We start from the raw sequence: 19578 nt of genomic DNA on the forward strand, positions 1-19578 counted from the left end.
TATCTTGGGAATGATAAATGAACTTGGTCATACAAGTATGTGGCATACCAATATTCCAAGGTCATGCATGCTGAAGTATTTAAGGGTGAAGTATTATGATGTTTAAAACTCATTTGAAAATGTTCTGCTGTAAAACAACAAAAATTGTGTGTATGTATACATGTATACTGTACTATATTAGAGAAAGACAGGGAAGGGGTAGAGGGGACAGTGAGAGAAAAATCATGTGTGGTGAAATGTTACCAATTGTGAAAACTGGAAATTTATAAGGAGGAAAAGAGGATATATGGATATTCATTATGCTAGTTTTTCAACTTTTCTGTATGCTTGAAATCTTTCACTAAAAATGACTGGACATAAAATCATTATATCAAAGACATGCACCACTATTTTCATTGCATCACTATTCACAATAGGCAAGATATGGAATCAACTAAGGCGTCTATCAAGAAATAAATGGGTAAAGAAAATGTAGTATATACTCACAATGGAATATTTTTCAGCCATAAAACAGAACGAAATCCTATCATTTGTAGCACAATGTATGGAACTGTTGGTCATTTTGTTATATAAGTCAAATACTGCAGACAAATACTGCCTGTTCTCCCTCATATGTAAATGCTAAAACAACTCAATCCGAACATGAAATAATGATTAGCAGAGTCTGACTCAGGCAGGAAGGTTGGATAATAGGTACCAAGTCAGAGTCAGAAGGAATAAGTTCCAAGTGTAGCACAATATAGTACGGTTATTAGAGTTCACAAGAATCTAGTATTTGTTTTCTAAGTAAATACAAGAGCGGAGCTCCAGGACTCCAATTATAGCATCATAATGGGAAGGGAGAATAGTGATTGCTGAGGTTGGCTCAGAAAACATTGAATGCATTTGTTGAAGTATCACACAGTACTCCATAAATAAGTATAATTATTGTTTATCAAAATTTTCAATATTTTTAAATATATAATACCAACTTTTTAAGTAGGGACAAGAGAAAAATTAAGAAACATTTTCAATCAGACAATGTTGAAATTAAAACCAGTATACCTCAATATATGTTAGTGCAATGATTGCCTTATCTGTGAAATGAAATATTTCTCTAAAGGAAGAAGAAATATAATCTCATGAGCTGAGTTTTTATTTCTAAGGGTTATGAGTCAGATTCCTGAGTTTAGGGATTCCATTTCCTATTAGATTTCTTCCTTCTCCAGCCAGTCTTTTATCAACTGACAGGATTCTAAATGAAATACTCTCCATTGTGTCAGCAATCCCTTGCCTCAAGACTTGGCTCCCTATATTCGCTTGACATCTTCTCCTGTAAAACCCTGGCAGAACAGAAGTACATGAAGGTGGTGACTGCGCATTGAAATGAGTGATACCACAGTAAATTAGGATAAGATTCTGGGCAAATAAACAGACAACTGGCTTGATATGGTTTGGGTCATTATTTCAATGTTATGGACCCCTTTGGCACTCTGGTGAAGCCTGAGACTCCCCAGAATAATGTTAAGGGGGACTAAGACTCGAAAGGGAACCAATCATAGTGAAATGCAGTTATAAAACTGTTAATAAAATAAATTTTAGTACAGTAACATATCTGTTTTTTAACATATTAAATAACATGATCTTGTGGCAGATCGAATAACCACTGCAGTTTTGAAATAGTTATAACCATGAACAACATTTTGAAGCATCTATAACTAAGAAAAATATCTGTTGTTTCATAGATATTGCTAGTGTTAGAGTCGTTTTTTGCCTACATTAAAAATGGAAGGAAATCGTTAGTTTCAGTTATCAGTTAGTGAAACCAGAGTTATTCTTTTTCCCCACCCCCATACAAGATCATGGCACTGCCTGCATTCTTTCCATGGATATGAACGTCAGAACCTTTGCACACAGGCCTGTTTTGTTTCAACCTACAACTTTTCTCAAAAGCTAATGGGTTTTCATTTGCCTCTCCTTTGTTTGCAAACACAATTTTGGTGGTTTTGACATCATTAAACTAATTACTATCATGGTTAAACCTATAGGTGTTTCCAGTTCTTCTGTTACTTGATCGAAGCAGCAGTGAACTTTCTATCTTAAATCACACAACTAATTGTCTGTATTTTATACTTCATTTGCTTGCAACACAGCCTGACCGTAATGGATGCCCACTACTGTTAAAATTGTTCTGAAAATTTTCTTTTCATATTTCTGATATCATATTTTCAAAGAGAAAGGTTTAAAATTATGTACCTGTAAGGCTCCAAATAGTATTCTTAGACTTTTTTTTTTTGCCTAAATTATACTTTCTTTTATGTGTATCCCTGGACTAAGAAATATAAAATATTTATAAAAGCTGTATTTAAAGACCTTTGCAGACTAACAATACTGTTGTTAAATTCAATAGGCATTTTATTTTTCACCTGTGCAATAAATAACTTCTATTTCCTTTTAACTTCTTCTTGGGTGGCACTGAAAATATGTCATTGATTAACAATAGTTTCATGATTACAGCCCTCCTACAGTTGAGTTTAACATATTCTTTATGAAATATTATTTTATTTATTTTTACTTGATTTGTTACTAGATGCTTGGAAATAGCTGTGAGCGTATTGGTAGAACTGGCACTTACATTTCATTACATTTTTACATTTCAAAAAAATTCAAATGATATAAAAATTCTGAGGAAGCATGCCACAAAACTGATCTCAGTGGAAATTTAAATATGCTAACATTTATTTTTGAAATGTGGTATGAAGTAGACAACTTTAAAAGCTGACTTAAAAAATCCTCAAGGAAGCTGATCTTTACTTTTTAAAGAACAAAAGTGCAATAATTAATGTAGGTCAAAATGTTCAAATGGGAGAAATTTTTCTAACCAATTATAGTCAAATCCCTAGCTATAATTAACCTACAGTTTGTATACTATTTCACAACAGAGTCAGCATATACTACTTCCTTATAAACTTAGAAGGATCTAAAATGTTAGAGCTTATTTAGTGAAATAGGTACTTTGCACCAGCTTTATTTTTAAGTTATAATTTGCATTTAGAAGCCAATAACAAGACATAATTGTGAAATTCAGGTAAATAACAGTTATCAGAGAGAATGTTAATATGCTCCATTATAATACCATATAGTAAGATATCTATCAATGATAAACATTCTACATATACAAGAAAATTAACCCTCCAATATATTTACTCCACCCTATGAATTCAAGATATGTGTGCGTGTTTATATAACTATACACACGTGGCAGGCTTTTCAGTGTTCTTTAATCTGCTCATTTCTTACCATTTTATTTTAGACTAGATTGAGTCTAGTATAGAAGTGACATTATACAGGTTTAAGCCTGTTCATAGTATAAAACATAGCAGTTATTTAAATAGCATGCTATTTATGTGATTCATAGAAGGATTTCAATATATGGAAGAGAGGATATAATCTTCCCAACGAAGCAGATTAACTACAGTGTCTGAGTCTCTATTTTGTCTGTATATAACCAAGAATATTTTCTGAAGCAAGTTCTAATGGAAATATATTTTTAGATTTTGTCATTAATTTTTAACTTTGGATAGATTGTATCTGTGTGTGTGAGTCAAATAATGTACCTAGCTTGTATACGGATATGAACCATGTACACTTTCTGAATGATGCAACATGAGCAAAGGAGGCAAGAAGAGATGGACAAAGACAGTAGACATAATTTCATTATATTTTAAAGAAAGATATTCATCAATGAGTTATTCCAGAGGGCTAAAATGCCCCCTATTCGGTAGAAGATAGATAGGACTCAAGAGTTTGGCAATAGAACTGAGTTTTCATTGTTCAAAATAAGAGTCTCAGTTGATAAATAAAGGCTGAATTCTGTTATGAAGTCGTCCCTTATGAAACATGAAATATTACCATCAACAACTGGAAGCCTAATACAAAGTTCCATTCGCAAAATTTCTATGCCTGTCAACTGCAGCAGCAGGTATCTAGCTTTCCGTGTTTTCAATACATTCCAAAGGAAAATGAAGCAATGATTGAACCTGACAATTAGCTTTTGGGGGTTTTGTTTTTCTCTTTGAACATTTTCAGCCCATAGTTGTATTTATAGTTGTTTTTTTTTTTAATCTAACCAAAGAGCTGTCTCTTCCACAAAATAGTCATTTTAATTGCATTTTCTCATATCCCTTAAAAAATAAGTCCAATTCAGCCTGTTAAAGTTGGAATATACTGAAGGCATTCATATTTAAGCAATCATGTGTGATTTTTTTTAAAAATAAACTTGAAAGTTTAAAATAGAAGAGAAGCACTAACTAGCAACAAGTATATATTTTAGAATGAGAAATTTTTTAAAAAGTTCTTTCTGCTGTTGATTAACTGTGATTGACTCCTTAATAGCAGTGCCTTGCACCCTGCTTGTAATCTTCTTTCATGAAATCTTATTAAAAGGACAGCTTAAATAGTTCTGTTAAAATTTTAGAATTCCTATTTTATCTGTCACCCTACCTCTTTCTCCTTTCTGCCAGCTGTTTGCAGACCTCCTGCCACCGCAGATTCAAGTTTCCCAATTTTTCCTGCAGAATATTGGCATCTGTTTTTGAGGACTGCTGAATTATTTCTTCCCCAGTTGTATTCAGTGTTCTGACGACAGTTTGCCGCTGCCCAATGCCATCCTGGAGCTCCTGTAAGATACCAAAAAGATGAAACAAAAAATGAAACCCTATGTCCTTTTATTTGAGAAAAGATTAAACCATGTGCTCTCACATGCAGTTGTACTGGGAGTCAAAGAAGTATAAAAGCTCCATGTGAAAGTTTCTCTATGAACCTGACACACCTATATCCAAAGGCTACAAGATGGAAAGACACCTTTTATGTGTCAGTAAAAAAGCACCTCTCCGTTGAGCACCAGTTTTTATTTTTGTAAGCTTGTCAGCTAGAGGATGTGATAATGTCCTACAAATCAATTAGTTGGAAACCTTCTCAAGAGCAAATTCGATTTCTTGTCCCCACAAGGATGTTCCATGTTTAATAGTCTATGAAGTGTTGTAAAATGTAAACGTGAGCAAAGTATTTAGGTTTCTTAGTGATTGTCGATATGAGAGGTGAAAAAGAACAAACAGAGTCTAGTCATAGTATTTTAAGAAAAACCCTCTGGAGATTTTTAAATAAAATTAATTGCTACATTAAAAGGAAATTTATTTCAAATTCTGTTTGCATCAATGTATTTTGCATTATAAAGCCACATAAAACTGAGAATTAATTGCTTTCAGGAGCAGCCCATCAAGGAATCCCTAAGGTATAGTAATAAATTTAAAATAATCTATAGGCACCAGAATATTTTTATGAGTCATTGATGGTGTCAAGCTTAAATATCTTCTACTTTTTATCCTGACTGAAACTTTAAAGTGTCAGAAAAATAGTTCCATTAAAAAAGGGATTATTACAACCAAGTAGAATAAAAATAAAAATGCTTTCTTGCCATTAAATGAAAATGAAAATCATTCTCTATTTGCCTTTTTTAAAAAAGATAATATAGTATTCCTAAGTAATTAAAATAACACATTATTAAATCTGAAACTTAGAAAATGAAATAATGGGGCCAGTGTTGTGGCACAGTGGGTTAAAGCCCCAGCTTGCAGCACAGGCATTCCCTATGGGTGCCGGTTCGAGTCCCAGCTGCTCCACTTCTGATCCAGCTCCCAGCTAACGGCCTGGGTAAGCAGCAGAAGATGGCCCAAGTGCTTAGGCCCCTGCACCCACATGGTAGACCCAGAAGAAGCTCCTGACTTCAGATAGGCTCAGCACTGGCCACTGTGGCCATTTGGGGCATGAACCAGAGGATGGAAGACCTCTCCCCATCTCTACCTCTCTCTGTAACTCTGCCTTTCAAATAAATAAAATAAACCTAAAAAAAGAAAATGAAATGATATATGAGAATTCAAAATATCTACTGTATTTAAATCTAAATGACTTACAAATCCTTATGTCACTGATACACTCATGTTTATAAATACCACATCCTTCTAATATATGTGATTCAAATTGTCTAATATTCACTTTAAATCCTTAAGTTATTTTTTAAGAGAGCGAGCGAGCGAGTGCTCCAATATACTAGTTCGCTCCCCCAAATGCCTATAACAGCAGGCACCAGGTCAGGTGGAAACCAGAAGCTGCAAACTCAATCCAGGTTTTCCAACTCTTTGAGCCATCACCTGTTGCATCCCAGGGTGCACACTGGCATGAAGGTGGAATTAAGAGTGGAGCCAAGACTCGAACCCAGACACTCAGATATGGGTTGCAGCCTTCCCAACCAGTGTTTTAACTGTGAGGCCAAACACCTGCAACCTCCCAAATTGCCTAACCTTATTATGTTCCCTTTCCCCTTGACCAAATACCAAGCCCATAGCAGACTCCAGTACACATCTGCCAAATGAGTGAACAAGTTAATAAATGAATGTTTTCCGAGACTGAGTTAGATCTTTCTTAGATTCTCATCCTACATAAACTTCTTGATATTGTTTTTTATGACTTCCATGTTTTTTTTTGAAAACTAGCATTTTGGCTAGCATACTTTTAGCAATTACAAAACTCCATAAATCAACAAATATGACAATTCCATTATTCCAGTGACATAGTATATCACAATGAATATAAACCTATGTCCAGTTTTTAAACTATTCATAAGCTGTCCTGATCATATGCTTTGGAATGCTTATGAGGTGTGCTCTAATAAACATGTGACTTTTGAATCTAGTTGACTTTGCTCCATTGCATGCATATATATTTTTATATATATATATATATATATATATATATAACTATTTGTCACTTAGTCAGACCAGTGTGGTATGTGATAGTCACTGCTTAGTAATAGGGACACCAGTCATAACAAAATGTATCTATTTCTATTAAACCATATATTCCTTGAAGTCAGAGACCTTGTCTTATTCATGATTGTATTAGATTGCTTAGGAAAATACTGTATTGGGTGCATGAGTGGTTTTAATAAGTATTTGTTGAGTGAATACATGAATCTATGAATAAAAGAAGTGGGAAGGAGAAAAGAAGGGTGAAAAAAAGAAAGGAGAGAGAAAGTTTAGTCTGATCACCATGGTGTCATTATTATTAATACTTATTACTGGGTCTCTTAGAGGTTCAAAGAAAAAAGCAGTTTTCTCGATTTTAGGCGGTGTATAATCAATCTAGTTGAAGAGGTTAAATACAAATGTGAATGACAACTTGTTACACTATATAGATTAGGATAAAGAAAACAAGGTGATCACTAAGTGGTAGACATGTAGACGGATGATCTCAGTGGAAAAAGACTTCTGTCAAAATTTGATAAAGAACATAGGCAATGGAGGGTTGGGGGCACTGAAAAGATCACAGAAGCCCCTTTGCTGTGCAGTCTCCATGATCTGATCAGGAGTATACAGCTGGGCTCTGTGTCACTGCATAGAACAAGAGTTCAAGGAGAGATGCAGTGCTGGGTGGATACTGGGGCCTGGGAAGAGAGGATTTAACTTTTTTATTAAGAACATTGTAATCTATTGGAAGGCAACAGAAAATGACTTCAATTTAAATACAGAAGTGTCAGGTCTAAAATGTATAATTCTGGATAATTCTGTGGTAGAATCTAGGCTTTGTTGAGACAGGAAAACATATACAACAGTTAGAACAGGAGTAAGGGATATAGGTAGTGGGGCTAAAACTAGAGTTTTGACGATAAACCAGAAAGTAAAGTATACAGGTATTATGAACCATTAAGGGAGAATCAACAGGGCATGGAACAAGCTGGATCATGCAAGTATGAGTGACTACTAAAATGGGAAAGAATTTACCTAAAACATAGAATCATGGAGGCAGGTAGAAGAGAGAGACCATGGTTCATTGTTTTGTACCTCCATCGGTTTATAATACTTGTATTTATTAATTTATAGCTTTAAAATGCATGGGGTACATATTAGATACTGTTATGAGTAGTGCTTCTCAGACTTTAATGTGAATGAGAATCTCCTGGAGATCTTATTAAACTGTAGACTCTGATTTAGTGGGTTTGTAGAGGGGCCAAAATGTTGTATTTCTAAAAAGCTCTAAGGGGATGGCAATATTGTTGCTTCAGAAACAATACTTGGGGTCATAAAGTAATGGAGTGAATGACTTTTTGAGTTTTTGTTAAGGAATCAAGATATTCTTAATGCTGTTTATAATACCATACACTTAGATGCTACCTCAGAAATTTTATCTCAGCCCTTCTGCCTTGTCTTTTTGATGCTGATATTCATGATTACCTCTACAACCCAACTGTAGAACCAACCAAGGTTTTATGTCTATTTTACCGGATAAGAGACAGAATTGAATAGCTAAGAATGAACAATACTTTGAAATCGTTAGATCTAAATCATATATGTGTATATGTGTGTATGAGTGTGTGTGCATATACATATAAATCAGTATTTTAATTTTTTTTAATTTTGTCAAAGAAGAGCTCACTAAATAATTAGCTGCATTTGTGTGAGAAGATTTTCTAACCAGGAAAATATTTGCAGGTTGTAAATTCAATAAGGGTTTTCAGTGATAAAGCAAGACAAAGCAAAATAATGGTTCAGAATAGGAAGTAAAAGTTTGCATGTGATGCTTTATATTTAGCCTTTTGGCCACAAAATGATAACATCTGTGGCTGGCACTGTGGCATAATGCATCAAGTTGCCGTCTGTAGCGCTGGCATCCCATAGGAGCGCTGGTTTGAATTTCAGCTGCTCTATTTTCAATCCAGCTCCCTATTAATGCACTTGAGGAAGCAGTGGAAGATGGCCCAAATGTTTGGGCTCCTGCATCCATGTGGGAGACCTGGAAGAAGATTCTGCCTCTTGGCTTTGGCCAGGCCCAACCCTGGCCCAGGCCCGGCCATTGCAGCCATTTGGGGAGTGAACCAGTGGATGGAACATCCCTCTCTCCGTATCCCTCTCTCTCTGCTTCCTAAATAAATAAATCTAAAATAAGTGATAACATCTGACTTACAAAATTAAACGTAAAATCTCAATCAACTTTATTCACTCAGTGAAAAACATAAGTTAATTTTAATTCTATAGCCTCTAAATATTTGACATATTAAATGATTCATGACCAAGCTTTGGTTTCATATTAATGTATTATTTTCATAGGCATCCTTGTCTATTTTTCTGGCAATTAACATCTAGTCTTAGTTTTAGACAGAAAGAAAATCATAATTAAATCTACTGGATTATTCCTCACAGTTAGAAAGCTTATTGTGTTTTGATTCCAATATTAAAGCATTCATTCTTAAAAAGGAGTGCATATCAGGCTCCTCTGGGGAGTTTACAAGCTATAAAAGCCCAGAATTCTACCCTAAGCCTACTGAATCAGAATCTCTGGGAAAAGGGACAAAGGCATACAAAAACAGATATACTATGAAAGAAAGGGTAGCCTAGAAAGACGTGGAAAGGGTAGGAGAGCAGGAGGGGGCATGCTTAGAATGACTGTATTATTCTCAACTTCCTTTATGCTTTTTAAATTGAGAAGTGCTACCAAATTATAGAAAATAACACTGTCATGTCTAAGTCCTTCTAGTCCACTCAAATTGGGGAAATGAAAGAGGAAATATAAGCAAAGAAGGAATTGCTACATTTTTATAGAGGGAAGCATAAGAGAAAAACAAGCCTCTATCTTTTATATGAAAACGTTGAATAATTTGAAAAAAAGATATTTGCAAAGCTTTCCTAGACTGCATGAACACATAATAAATAGAAAATAAAATGTGACAAATGAAGAAAAAGAACAAGCTAAGAAGCGGTTATGAGAAACTGTACAATGACAAATTGGATGAGCTATGTAGGAGATAAAGAATTGGCAAAACAAATCACAAACCAGTGACAAAAATAGGGAAATAGAAGATATAAAGTTGGGAGAAAAGATAAAGACTGTGAGAAATAGTGGGAAGAAAAAACTTTCATGAACAAATATGTCTCAAGAATCCAATCCTAAGGTTTACTTGTAATTATGTTAATGAATTATTTTGAGACAGATTAATCATTATTAATCATTACTCATTGGTCAGGTGAAAATATGTAATAATATAATACTATTTGGGGCAGGCATGTGGCCCAGTGATTAGGAGCCTCAACACCCGTGGTCCATATCAGAGTACCTGGGTTTGATACCTGGTTCAAGCTCCTGATTTCAGCTTCCTGCTACAGCACACCCTGGGAGGGAGGGGTCATGGCTCAAGTGGTTACTGTGGGAGACTGAATTCTGGACTGAACTCCTGGGTCCTAGCTTTGAAACCAGCTGGGGGCTGTTGCAGGCATGTGGGGAAATGAACCACTGGAAAGGAGCTCTCGCTGCGTCTCTCTGCCTCTCTCCTCAAAACAAACCAACCAGCAAACAAACCAGCCTTGTGGAGAACTGAGAAATTTGAAGATAGCGTTTCATAAAAACATGGTGCTTTCTTCTCTTTCTGTCCTGATTAACACCATTCTCAGTGTTTCTCTGTTAGTCCCCAGTATTGAAGAGATAAAAAAAAAAAACAGATTTTGGTGTTTTTCTCAAAGATAAATTAAACAAGCTTGCCTGTCATGTTCTTTCTTAAACTATATAACAATCATTGTCTTCATAGATTTTAATATGCATCAGAAGGTATCATTCAACTTTTTTCAGACGGTATAAGGTAGCTAAGCAAACAGAAAAATACCCAGGACACATAGCAACAGCAACAGGTCACATGGAACTTAGTCCATCTGTGGACTGGATGATTTTAACCAGGTGAAAGAAATAGTATTGACTCTGTGGGAACATCTGATGTGGGTAGTCTGAAGGACTGAAAGATGGCTACAATTCAGGAAACCCAGGAGTTAGATGGAGAGGGACACAAGAGTGAAAATATAATATATAAATAATAGGAAGAATGAGAAGAAACATGGAAATGGCTTAAACAAATGACAATTTTGAGTAAAGAATGAGAGATGTAGGAGATGAGAATAAAGGTTAGAAGTCAAGGCGACCCCCCTCCCCATAAGAAGAATCAGGCCTATCAACTCCAAGATCAAGTTCAAACATGCTCATACAGAAAGGAATCAGTAAAGGATATCTACATTCTCTTCTCCCTTCTCATTTTGCAGTCTGCTCTCCTGTCACTGAGCTTTCAAGCTTAGCCCCAACTGCCAATAAAACCAAATGGTTCTCTTGCTTAACTGTTCCCTCTCTTTGGTGGTCCTTCAGGAGCCCTAGAGGAAGATGAGTGCCCCTCTTCTCTATAGGTATTTATAAACTGTTTCTATTTAGTGTCAGCCATGCATTTACCGTACTTTACAGCTGAAGTTTCAGTAATAAGGAGTGTGGTTTTTCTCTTGACCATAAAATTTCTGTACGAATTTGAGCTATCCTACAGATTGGACTTCTCACTAAGAACCTAGAGATTTTGTCCTACTAATTTGCAAATTAAATCAAACAAAATAGGAGCAGTGTTTGCAAACGAATAATCAGAAATAAAATGCACCTTTTTAGTCTTTTCTTTCTCCTGGACTAATTTTATTTTCATTTCAGTTAACTTTTATTATGCCCCAGTAATAAAAATGCTGAAACCATATGGATATTTTCATGAGTTTGTCATAGGAACTGGAGGTAGGAGAGGGTCTTGTTAGATTTCATCTAATTTTTTTTTTTTTTGCTCAGTGAGATATAATAGTAGATATATTCATTGGTACAATTCCCCATCTGCTCCCGATAATGGTTGCTATAAAAGAATAATGATAATTCCTCCTAAAACTGGAATTAGACTGTTCTTTTTCCAAAGCAAACATCCTGCCAATGAACTAAAGGAAAATTATGTACAGTAGCGATTTATTTTAATGGGTATTTGCCTAATATCAAATTACAATGAAATTTCCTTTGGATGTGTTTATTTCATCAACATCAGTGATATATGCATTCATTATTACCACTGCTATTAATGTTGATACCAAATGAATTCATCATAAAGTTCTTTAAGTATTACATGCTTTGTAATATTCTCTTAGCCTTTTTACCATTTCTTTCCTCCCAAAAATGATGCCCTGGGCATAATTTTTTTTTAAAAAAACATGCATTCCTCAATTTCAAACAGAAATTCAACACAGAAGGATATGAAAAGGGAAAAATATTTATGTGTTAAATTCTGCCTTGGGGATCTGAAACTGAGAGCTGTACATTAAATCTCTCTCAGATAGGTCTTGGCATTAGAATATTGTTTGCTGAATAATTTGAAGCCTTTAGATGTGGCTTGCTTACACCTGCCATTCTCTGAGGGCAACTGAATCGCTTTTAAGAAAACTGTTGTTATAAAGTACACAACTTTGCAAAGTGAATAGGCTTTACTTTATTAAAATCAATGTTAGCGCTCTCTAGGTTCACAGATTTATTCAGTCCTCATCCACTTCCAAATCATTTATGAGAACTTCAGGAGAAATAATTGAGAACACTGAAGAGCTATTTTTCTCCCCATTTATTTAGATTTGTTAGAAAACAAATTGGTCTTTCTCTGATAACAAGGCAGCTCTTCTCCATGGTTATACTTCTCTTTTATTAAGTGATCCCATTTATAGCACACATGACTTTGGGCATACATTTATTTCTTACATAATTAATAGCATATTTTGAATACCAGAATTTTTCCAATAGAGATTTTTCATCATGGAGCATATTGCATATAACCCCCAAAATACGCTCTTATGACAGAATATTTGAAAGCAGAAATAAGTCTTTTAAAATAGCCTCTGTCTGGCAGACTTTTGGTTATTAGTTAACTCACTGGTTAAAACACATTGCATATCTGAGTGCCTGGGTTCAAAGCCTGCCTCTGATTCCTGACTCCAGTTTTGTGCTAACGCAGACCCTGGATGGCAGCAGTGATGGCTCAAGAACTTGAGTCCTTGTTATCCACATGGGAAACCTAGATTGAGCTACCTGGTCCCATCTTCAGTATCAGCTGTCATGGACATTTGAGGAGGGAAGCAGTTGATGGGAGCCCCTACTCTGTCAATCTATCTATGTATCTCTTTCTATATTTTTGCCCATTGAATCAATACAAATTTAAATAAATCCCTTATCTCCCTACTTTCTAGAAATACTATTAATTTGTAGTTACACAAATAATTATCCAAAAGTCATCTGGTAGGGAGAGGGGGATACAATATATGTGTGTATACAGAAACAGCAACAAAAGTAAAAAAAAAAAATACAATGTGTATTTGAATTGATTACTGATTTGAAATGTTTCATTAAAAGATCTAGCCTCATTGATTCTGCCAAGTTTTAGTACCCTATTGGTATTTGCCATGCCTATCAAATATTTTAAATCCATGAGTCAACTATTTATTGAGCACAACCTATTGGCCAGGCACTTTGCTAGGTGCTAGTCATCAGTGGCTGAAAAAGGAGGAATGGATTAGAGAAGCTCTGGAGTAGAAATAAGAGACACCATGGTGGTTAAAGTGTAGGAAGAAGGTAGCTTGGATTGAGAAGACCATGGTGGAAATAGAAAGAAGTGGATGGAACTATGAGTTATTTGGGAGGTAAGTAAATAGGACTTAGACATTTGGACATGTACTGAGAATAGGAATAAAGGAAAGATTATTGACTGGGTATTTGAGAATATTGGTATGGAGCATAGAGAAGAAACTACACTGAAAATTAGAGTAAAGTGGAGAACATTACTGAAGGAACTAAGTTGATAAAGTAAGGTTTGTCATTTGGGTTTGACTCCGAATGTGGTTGGGTTCTCCATTTTTACTGAAATGATTATGGACAACTTCAAAGCAAGTAATCATGATCCAAACATATTTTGGAGTTCCCTATTTGCATGCTGATTGCTACACAGGACAGAAAGGAGTGATTTTTTCAGTATTGATCCTCGATAGATTGACAACATTTTATTGCCATTTGCTGGCAAGCAGATTAGTTAACATCATGGTGAGTACAATATAGAAAGATGGAGGCAATATGACTCCTTACAAATTTTGAAAAGCAAAAAAGAATACTGTTCTCTCAAAGTTTCTCGTGTTTTCCGACCCTAAATTTCACCCCCTGATTGGTAGAAATCAGTGGTCAAAGAGGATTTCAAAATATACTAGTGTGGCTCTTTAAGGAATTAAAATTCTTTCTATTCTGTATGACGTGCAAATTCCATATATTTTTGCTATGGTATATATTCCAGATGCTTGTTTAATATAGGTAAATTATTCAGTACAGGTAAGTATTTTTATCAATGCAGACCACTTCAGATATGGAGGGTAAGTATTCTGTGTCTGATGGAACATCTGGCCCATGGGCCATATAAGGCCTGGGAAATCATTTGATATGGCCCTGCCAAGGCAATTGCAAGCAGGACTCGAAATTCAACAAATCTATAGCAGGTTAATGTTTAAGCTGATAATTGTGTACAGTTTGCCAATTATGTTATAAATATTCAAATGGCCCTTGGCAGAAAAAACATTCCCTACCCCTGCATGATAAATAAACTTATATTTTATTGTCAATAGTCTCAATGTAATGGGAAAGAACATAACAAGTAAACAATTACATATAATGCAATATGGGCAAATAACCATATAGTATTCTATACAGTTATATAAAACAACTGTGGAGACTGCCTTGAGAATAAAATAGATCAATTAATGGTGTAATTACGTGCATGAGTATCAATGTGTGTGTATTTGTGAATGAGTTTTGGGAAATGGTAAGGAAAAGAACAGAGAGGTTCTGGTAATTATGGTTATAAATGCCTTGAAGACAGTTTTATTTCCCATTCTCTGTATCACCAGGCAGAGTGGTGAGCACTGCTTAGATTAATACTTTCTCAAGAATATTTGTTGATAAACTGAGCAGAAAACTGGCAATATGACACAATCCTCTCCATTGTTTTTTTATTTGGAAAATGTTGAAAAGTAAATTTTCAAAATAAATTAAAAAAACCCTATATGGAAAAGAGACATTAAAAAATAATTGTGTTTATCTGAACCTCATCTCTTGCTACACATAACAAGTTATCAAGTTTAGGCTCTGGAGAATGGAAAGGCCCAGAAACAAAATAAAGAGGTATAAAAAACAGATCTCTGTGTCTAACATCGATTAATTGATTTAAGCATTTAGCTTAGATTATAGAACCCCCAAGACATAAACTAATACCATATCTAAGCACCTGCTGGAGATCACTAAGCCTTATATGTTCCTGTTGTCATGTTTACAGGCATTAAGTGGATGCTGCACTTTTTTGACTTTTTTAAGCATTAATTCGTGAGGTTAGATTTCTTATTTTCCAAATCATTATCTGTTATATGGTTATACTCCTCTCCTTCATGGATTTAGGTGAGAAGTGATGATGAGATAAAACAATTGTGTATCTCTTGTTGACTGGGCATACCCTCTGGAAACCAAAATATGTAAAAAAAAAAAAAAAACCTCAATTCTCTCCCTGATATTAGTGTATCTGCAATATTACAAATGATCTGAAATGCATACAGACCAGAGGAAGCTAAGAATAAAACAGCCAGAGGACTTCAGCAAATCTTCTGTTAGAACTTCCACAATTGTCCATGTGAATCTCTAAAAGGTTAGGGATTGTTGTATGAAGAGGAAAAAAAAAAAAAAAAAAAAAAAAAAAACTAGCTATAGAGGATTTAACTTCCTTGTCAATACAATCTGTGTAGAAGAGAAGATTCAATTATCAAATGTAATTGTATTCTAAAGTTTTGTCTCTAGGGAAGTTTCCCTCCTCAGCTACCACTCAGCATTTCAGAAACTTTCCAATTAATTGAAACTTCAAATAAAGCATTTTCAAGCAAACATGCACTTTACTAGGCACTAGAGCAAGGAAAACCAGATGAAAGGACTCCTCAATTCTTCATTCATGCATCAGCACAACTGGACAACTCAACAGGAATGGGGATGGCCTGGTGATTTTCTCTCATTTCTACTTATGGAGTCCTTTCATGAAAATACACTAGATCCTGAGTTGCATGTAAGCAAGAACCATATCTGTTTTTCCTTGCTCTAGTGCCTAGTAAAGTGCATGTTTTGATTATGCTCAGAATATATGTGTTTAATGAGTAAACGAAATATACCAAATATTATCTTTTTCATGAATAAATTCTCAACCTGAAGTTATCTATCTTGTAAAACCCTACTGTACTTAGATTATGTCCAATATCTGGTCTTTTTCATAATACATAAAATTCATCTTAATAATTCTGAATGGAAGTTTAAATTTGTCTTTAGTACAGGGGCATTGTCTTCTTTTTTTCTGTTAAATTTAAAAAATTTATATAAGGTGAACAAATTTCATGTATTTCTTATATACAGATTTAAGAACATAGTGATATTTGCCACCCTACCTTTCTTACTGCCCAAGCTCCCACTCTCCCTTCCTCTTTCCTTTGTTATTCTTTCTTTTTATTTTTACAATGACATACTTTCAGATGCTGATCAGTTAAAGGTATTCTCTAAATGACCAAATATGCGAATGACTCTTTTTCATTGGTATATGTGAAACAACAAAATTTTTGAGCATGTTGAAGGCATTTCTAAGAGTATAGCACATGTGGTTAAAACCATGATTAAATTTTATTTCTGTATTTTTAAAGACCTTGTAGGTTTCCAACCAAAAAATTAGTGCTGATGGCTCTGAAGAGACTATTGTTAGCAGCTGGTCAAAGAAATTAAAATGTTCAGAGCTTCATATTAGTGACAGGAATGCCACGGAGCAGTGCTTTTACAAAGCCAATGCACTGCTTCCGGAGCAGCAGCCCTGCATTCTAATGCACTCTTCAGAGAAAGTAAGAAGAAAAGAAAGAACAAAGAAAACGTCTTTCTACTGTCCAATCACCACGTTCCTCTCACCCAGTATAAAGAAAAGCAGTTTGGAAAGGCGTGATCTATATGAATGACCAATGAATGCATGAAAAGATGCTTAATATTGTTAATCATCAGAGCAATACAAATTAAAATCACAATAACACGCCACTTCATATCCTATAAAATAGCAAAAATTAAAATGACCAATAATATCTAAAACTGATGAGAATATAGAGTAGATAGAGTTCTTCTTCATCCCTGGCAGAACTGTGAATGGTGCAATCACTTTCGAAAATGGCTTGGTAGTATCTTACAAAGCTAAACATTTGACCAAGTTATTCCATTTCAAGGTGTTTACTCAAAATAAATGTAAACAGGGGCTGGCATTGTGTCACAGTGGGTTAAGCCATTGCATTTGACACCAGTATCAACTATGTGTGCCAGTTCAATTCCTGGCTCCTCCACTTCTAATCCAGCTCCCTACTGATGCTTCTGAGAACACAATGGAAAATGGCCCAAGTATTTGGGCCCTTGACACCCATGTGGTAGATCTGGAAGAAACTCCTGGCTCCTGGCTCTGGCCCAGCCCAGCCCCAACCATTGCAGCCATTTGGAGAGTATACCAGTAGTTGGAAGATTTCTCTCTTTTTCTATCTTTCCTCCCTCTCTCTCTCTCTCTCTCTCTCTCTCTCTTGCATATGCATGTGTTAACTCTTTCAATTAAATAAATCTTAAAAATGAAACATATCATATTTGTATGCAAGTGTTCATAGCATTTTTATTCATAATAGTAACAAACTGAAAACAATTTGAATTCTTATGAAAAGGAGTATTGGCAGATGTGAACTAGCAGTTAAGATGCCCACGTTCTACATCTGAGAACCTTTGTTCAATGCCTGACTCCAATTTCTGACTCCAGCTTTCTGCTAGTATAGACACTGGGAGGTTGTAGTTGTATACCTTCCAACCACATGGGAGACCAGGATAGAATTCCTGGCCCTGTGCTTCAATACTTCCCATCTCAGATGCTGTATGCATTTTGGGACGTGAACCATTTAGATGTGTGTGTGTAGAGGGGGCCTCTCTCTCTCTCTCTCTTACTCAAATCAAAATTTAAAAATTTAAAAATTGTGTATATCTATAGAATAAAATGCTAACCAGCAAAAATGGAACCAACTACTTGCATACTCACAGTATGGAGGAATTTCAAATAGTATGCTAATAAAAATAGTACATACTGTATGATTCCATTTATATGTATTCAAGAATGAAAGAACTAACCTGTCTTAACATAAATAAGATCAGTAGGTACCCATAGGAGGTGGGGATTGACCAAAAGATGACATGAAGAGACTTTGTGACATTATGGCATTGGTCTATTTTTTTGACTGATGTGTGAGTTTCATGAGGTGTTAGTTTTATAGTTTACAACTTGATAAAACTCTTTAGGCTGAGCATTTAATATCTCCTTAAATATCTCCTTAAATATCTAGCACAGATATTTACCACAGATATATAAATATCTACCACAGATATAGTTTCCATATCTCCTTAAATATCTACCACAGATACACCCAATAACAAAACATGGAAAATATTTTTGATGGCAGAATCTGAGTACTATACAAAATATATTTGCAGACTGAAATAAGGAACTAAAAATTGTCGCTCCCCGTCTTCGTGGAGGAACGACACAGGACCCTGCGCTGTTCTTTCGTCTGCTCGGCCCTCCCCGGGTTTGCTGCTGGTTCTTCCCGGGTTGGCTACCGTCCCTTCCACCTCCGTGGAAGGGCGGTTCCCCCTGGCCACTTTCCCCACTTCCGCGGGGGAGTGGCACACCGCCGGCCAGCTCTCTCGGGGGCTGCACAGGTGTTCCCCTTAGATGTTCCTCGTGCATGTTGTCTCTCTCCTCCTTTATAGTCCTCCTCCGCCAATCCCAACTCGGCTGCCCACACGCCGAGTACGCTGCTCTCCTCCAATCAGGAGCAGGATCAGCTCCTGCAGGTCATCACTCAAGTTGGCAAGAGGCAGCTGCGTAGAAGCTGTTTCCTCCTCTCCCAGCGCCATATTGTGGGAGAGCAGATGCATAGAATAAGTCTTAATTCCAGTAACTTAGTCTAGTCCGAGTTGCTCCCCACAAAAAATAACAGGTTCAAATTTTATATGAGAATAAACTCTTCAACCTTTCCCAATTAAAGGGTACTTCAGAAAGTTTTGTCATAGATGGAATTATAAGATGTTTATTTTGTTGTAAACTTTTAAACAATCCATGCATTTTTAGACTGTGCATTTTTCATGAAATTTTTTTAAGATTTTTCACAGATCTGTTTAATTTTATGTAAATTTTTACCTCAAGTAAGAAATAAAAACATGATTTTCAAATACTTAATTCTCTTCACTTACACACTGTCTTAGCCAGGCTAATAATCCAAATCGGAAACATTTAACAAACTTAATTTATTCCTCTCTATTCCTTCACACAGTATGCATAGATTCTTCTCATGCAAGAGAACTAATATATAGACTGACTGTCAAACTTATCATATGCAGACAGAAGTTCAAAGGGTTCCAAAGTCTAATCAGGTTATATGGCAAGAAATTTAATGAGTTATCCAGAATATTATACTATTCACCCATTTATTCCCATACATAATGATAGAACTGGTCAATCTGTAAGGCAAATAAAGTAGTACTTGTCTTTCAGGAGTGCACGTGTACATGCATGTGTGTGCATGTGCGTGCATGCGTGCGTGCGAG

General features: G+C 35.5%; 1 protein-coding gene across 17 annotated transcripts in view; it reads right to left on the minus strand.

Moving 5' to 3' along the window:
* DMD (dystrophin) overlaps positions 1 to 19578 on the minus strand; it is a 2248405-nt gene that overhangs the window by 877369 nt on the left and 1351458 nt on the right. For all 17 annotated transcript variants that reach the window (XM_070067426.1, XM_051827673.2, XM_051827679.2 and 14 more), the window contains one exon: positions 4483 to 4658. In XM_070067426.1, coding sequence (XP_069923527.1) covers positions 4483 to 4658 — 176 coding nt within the window. The remainder of the gene's footprint in view (positions 1 to 4482; positions 4659 to 19578) is intronic.

This window comes from Oryctolagus cuniculus, chromosome X (assembly GCF_964237555.1).
Source record: "Oryctolagus cuniculus chromosome X, mOryCun1.1, whole genome shotgun sequence".
Classification (NCBI taxonomy): Eukaryota; Metazoa; Chordata; class Mammalia; order Lagomorpha; family Leporidae; genus Oryctolagus; species Oryctolagus cuniculus.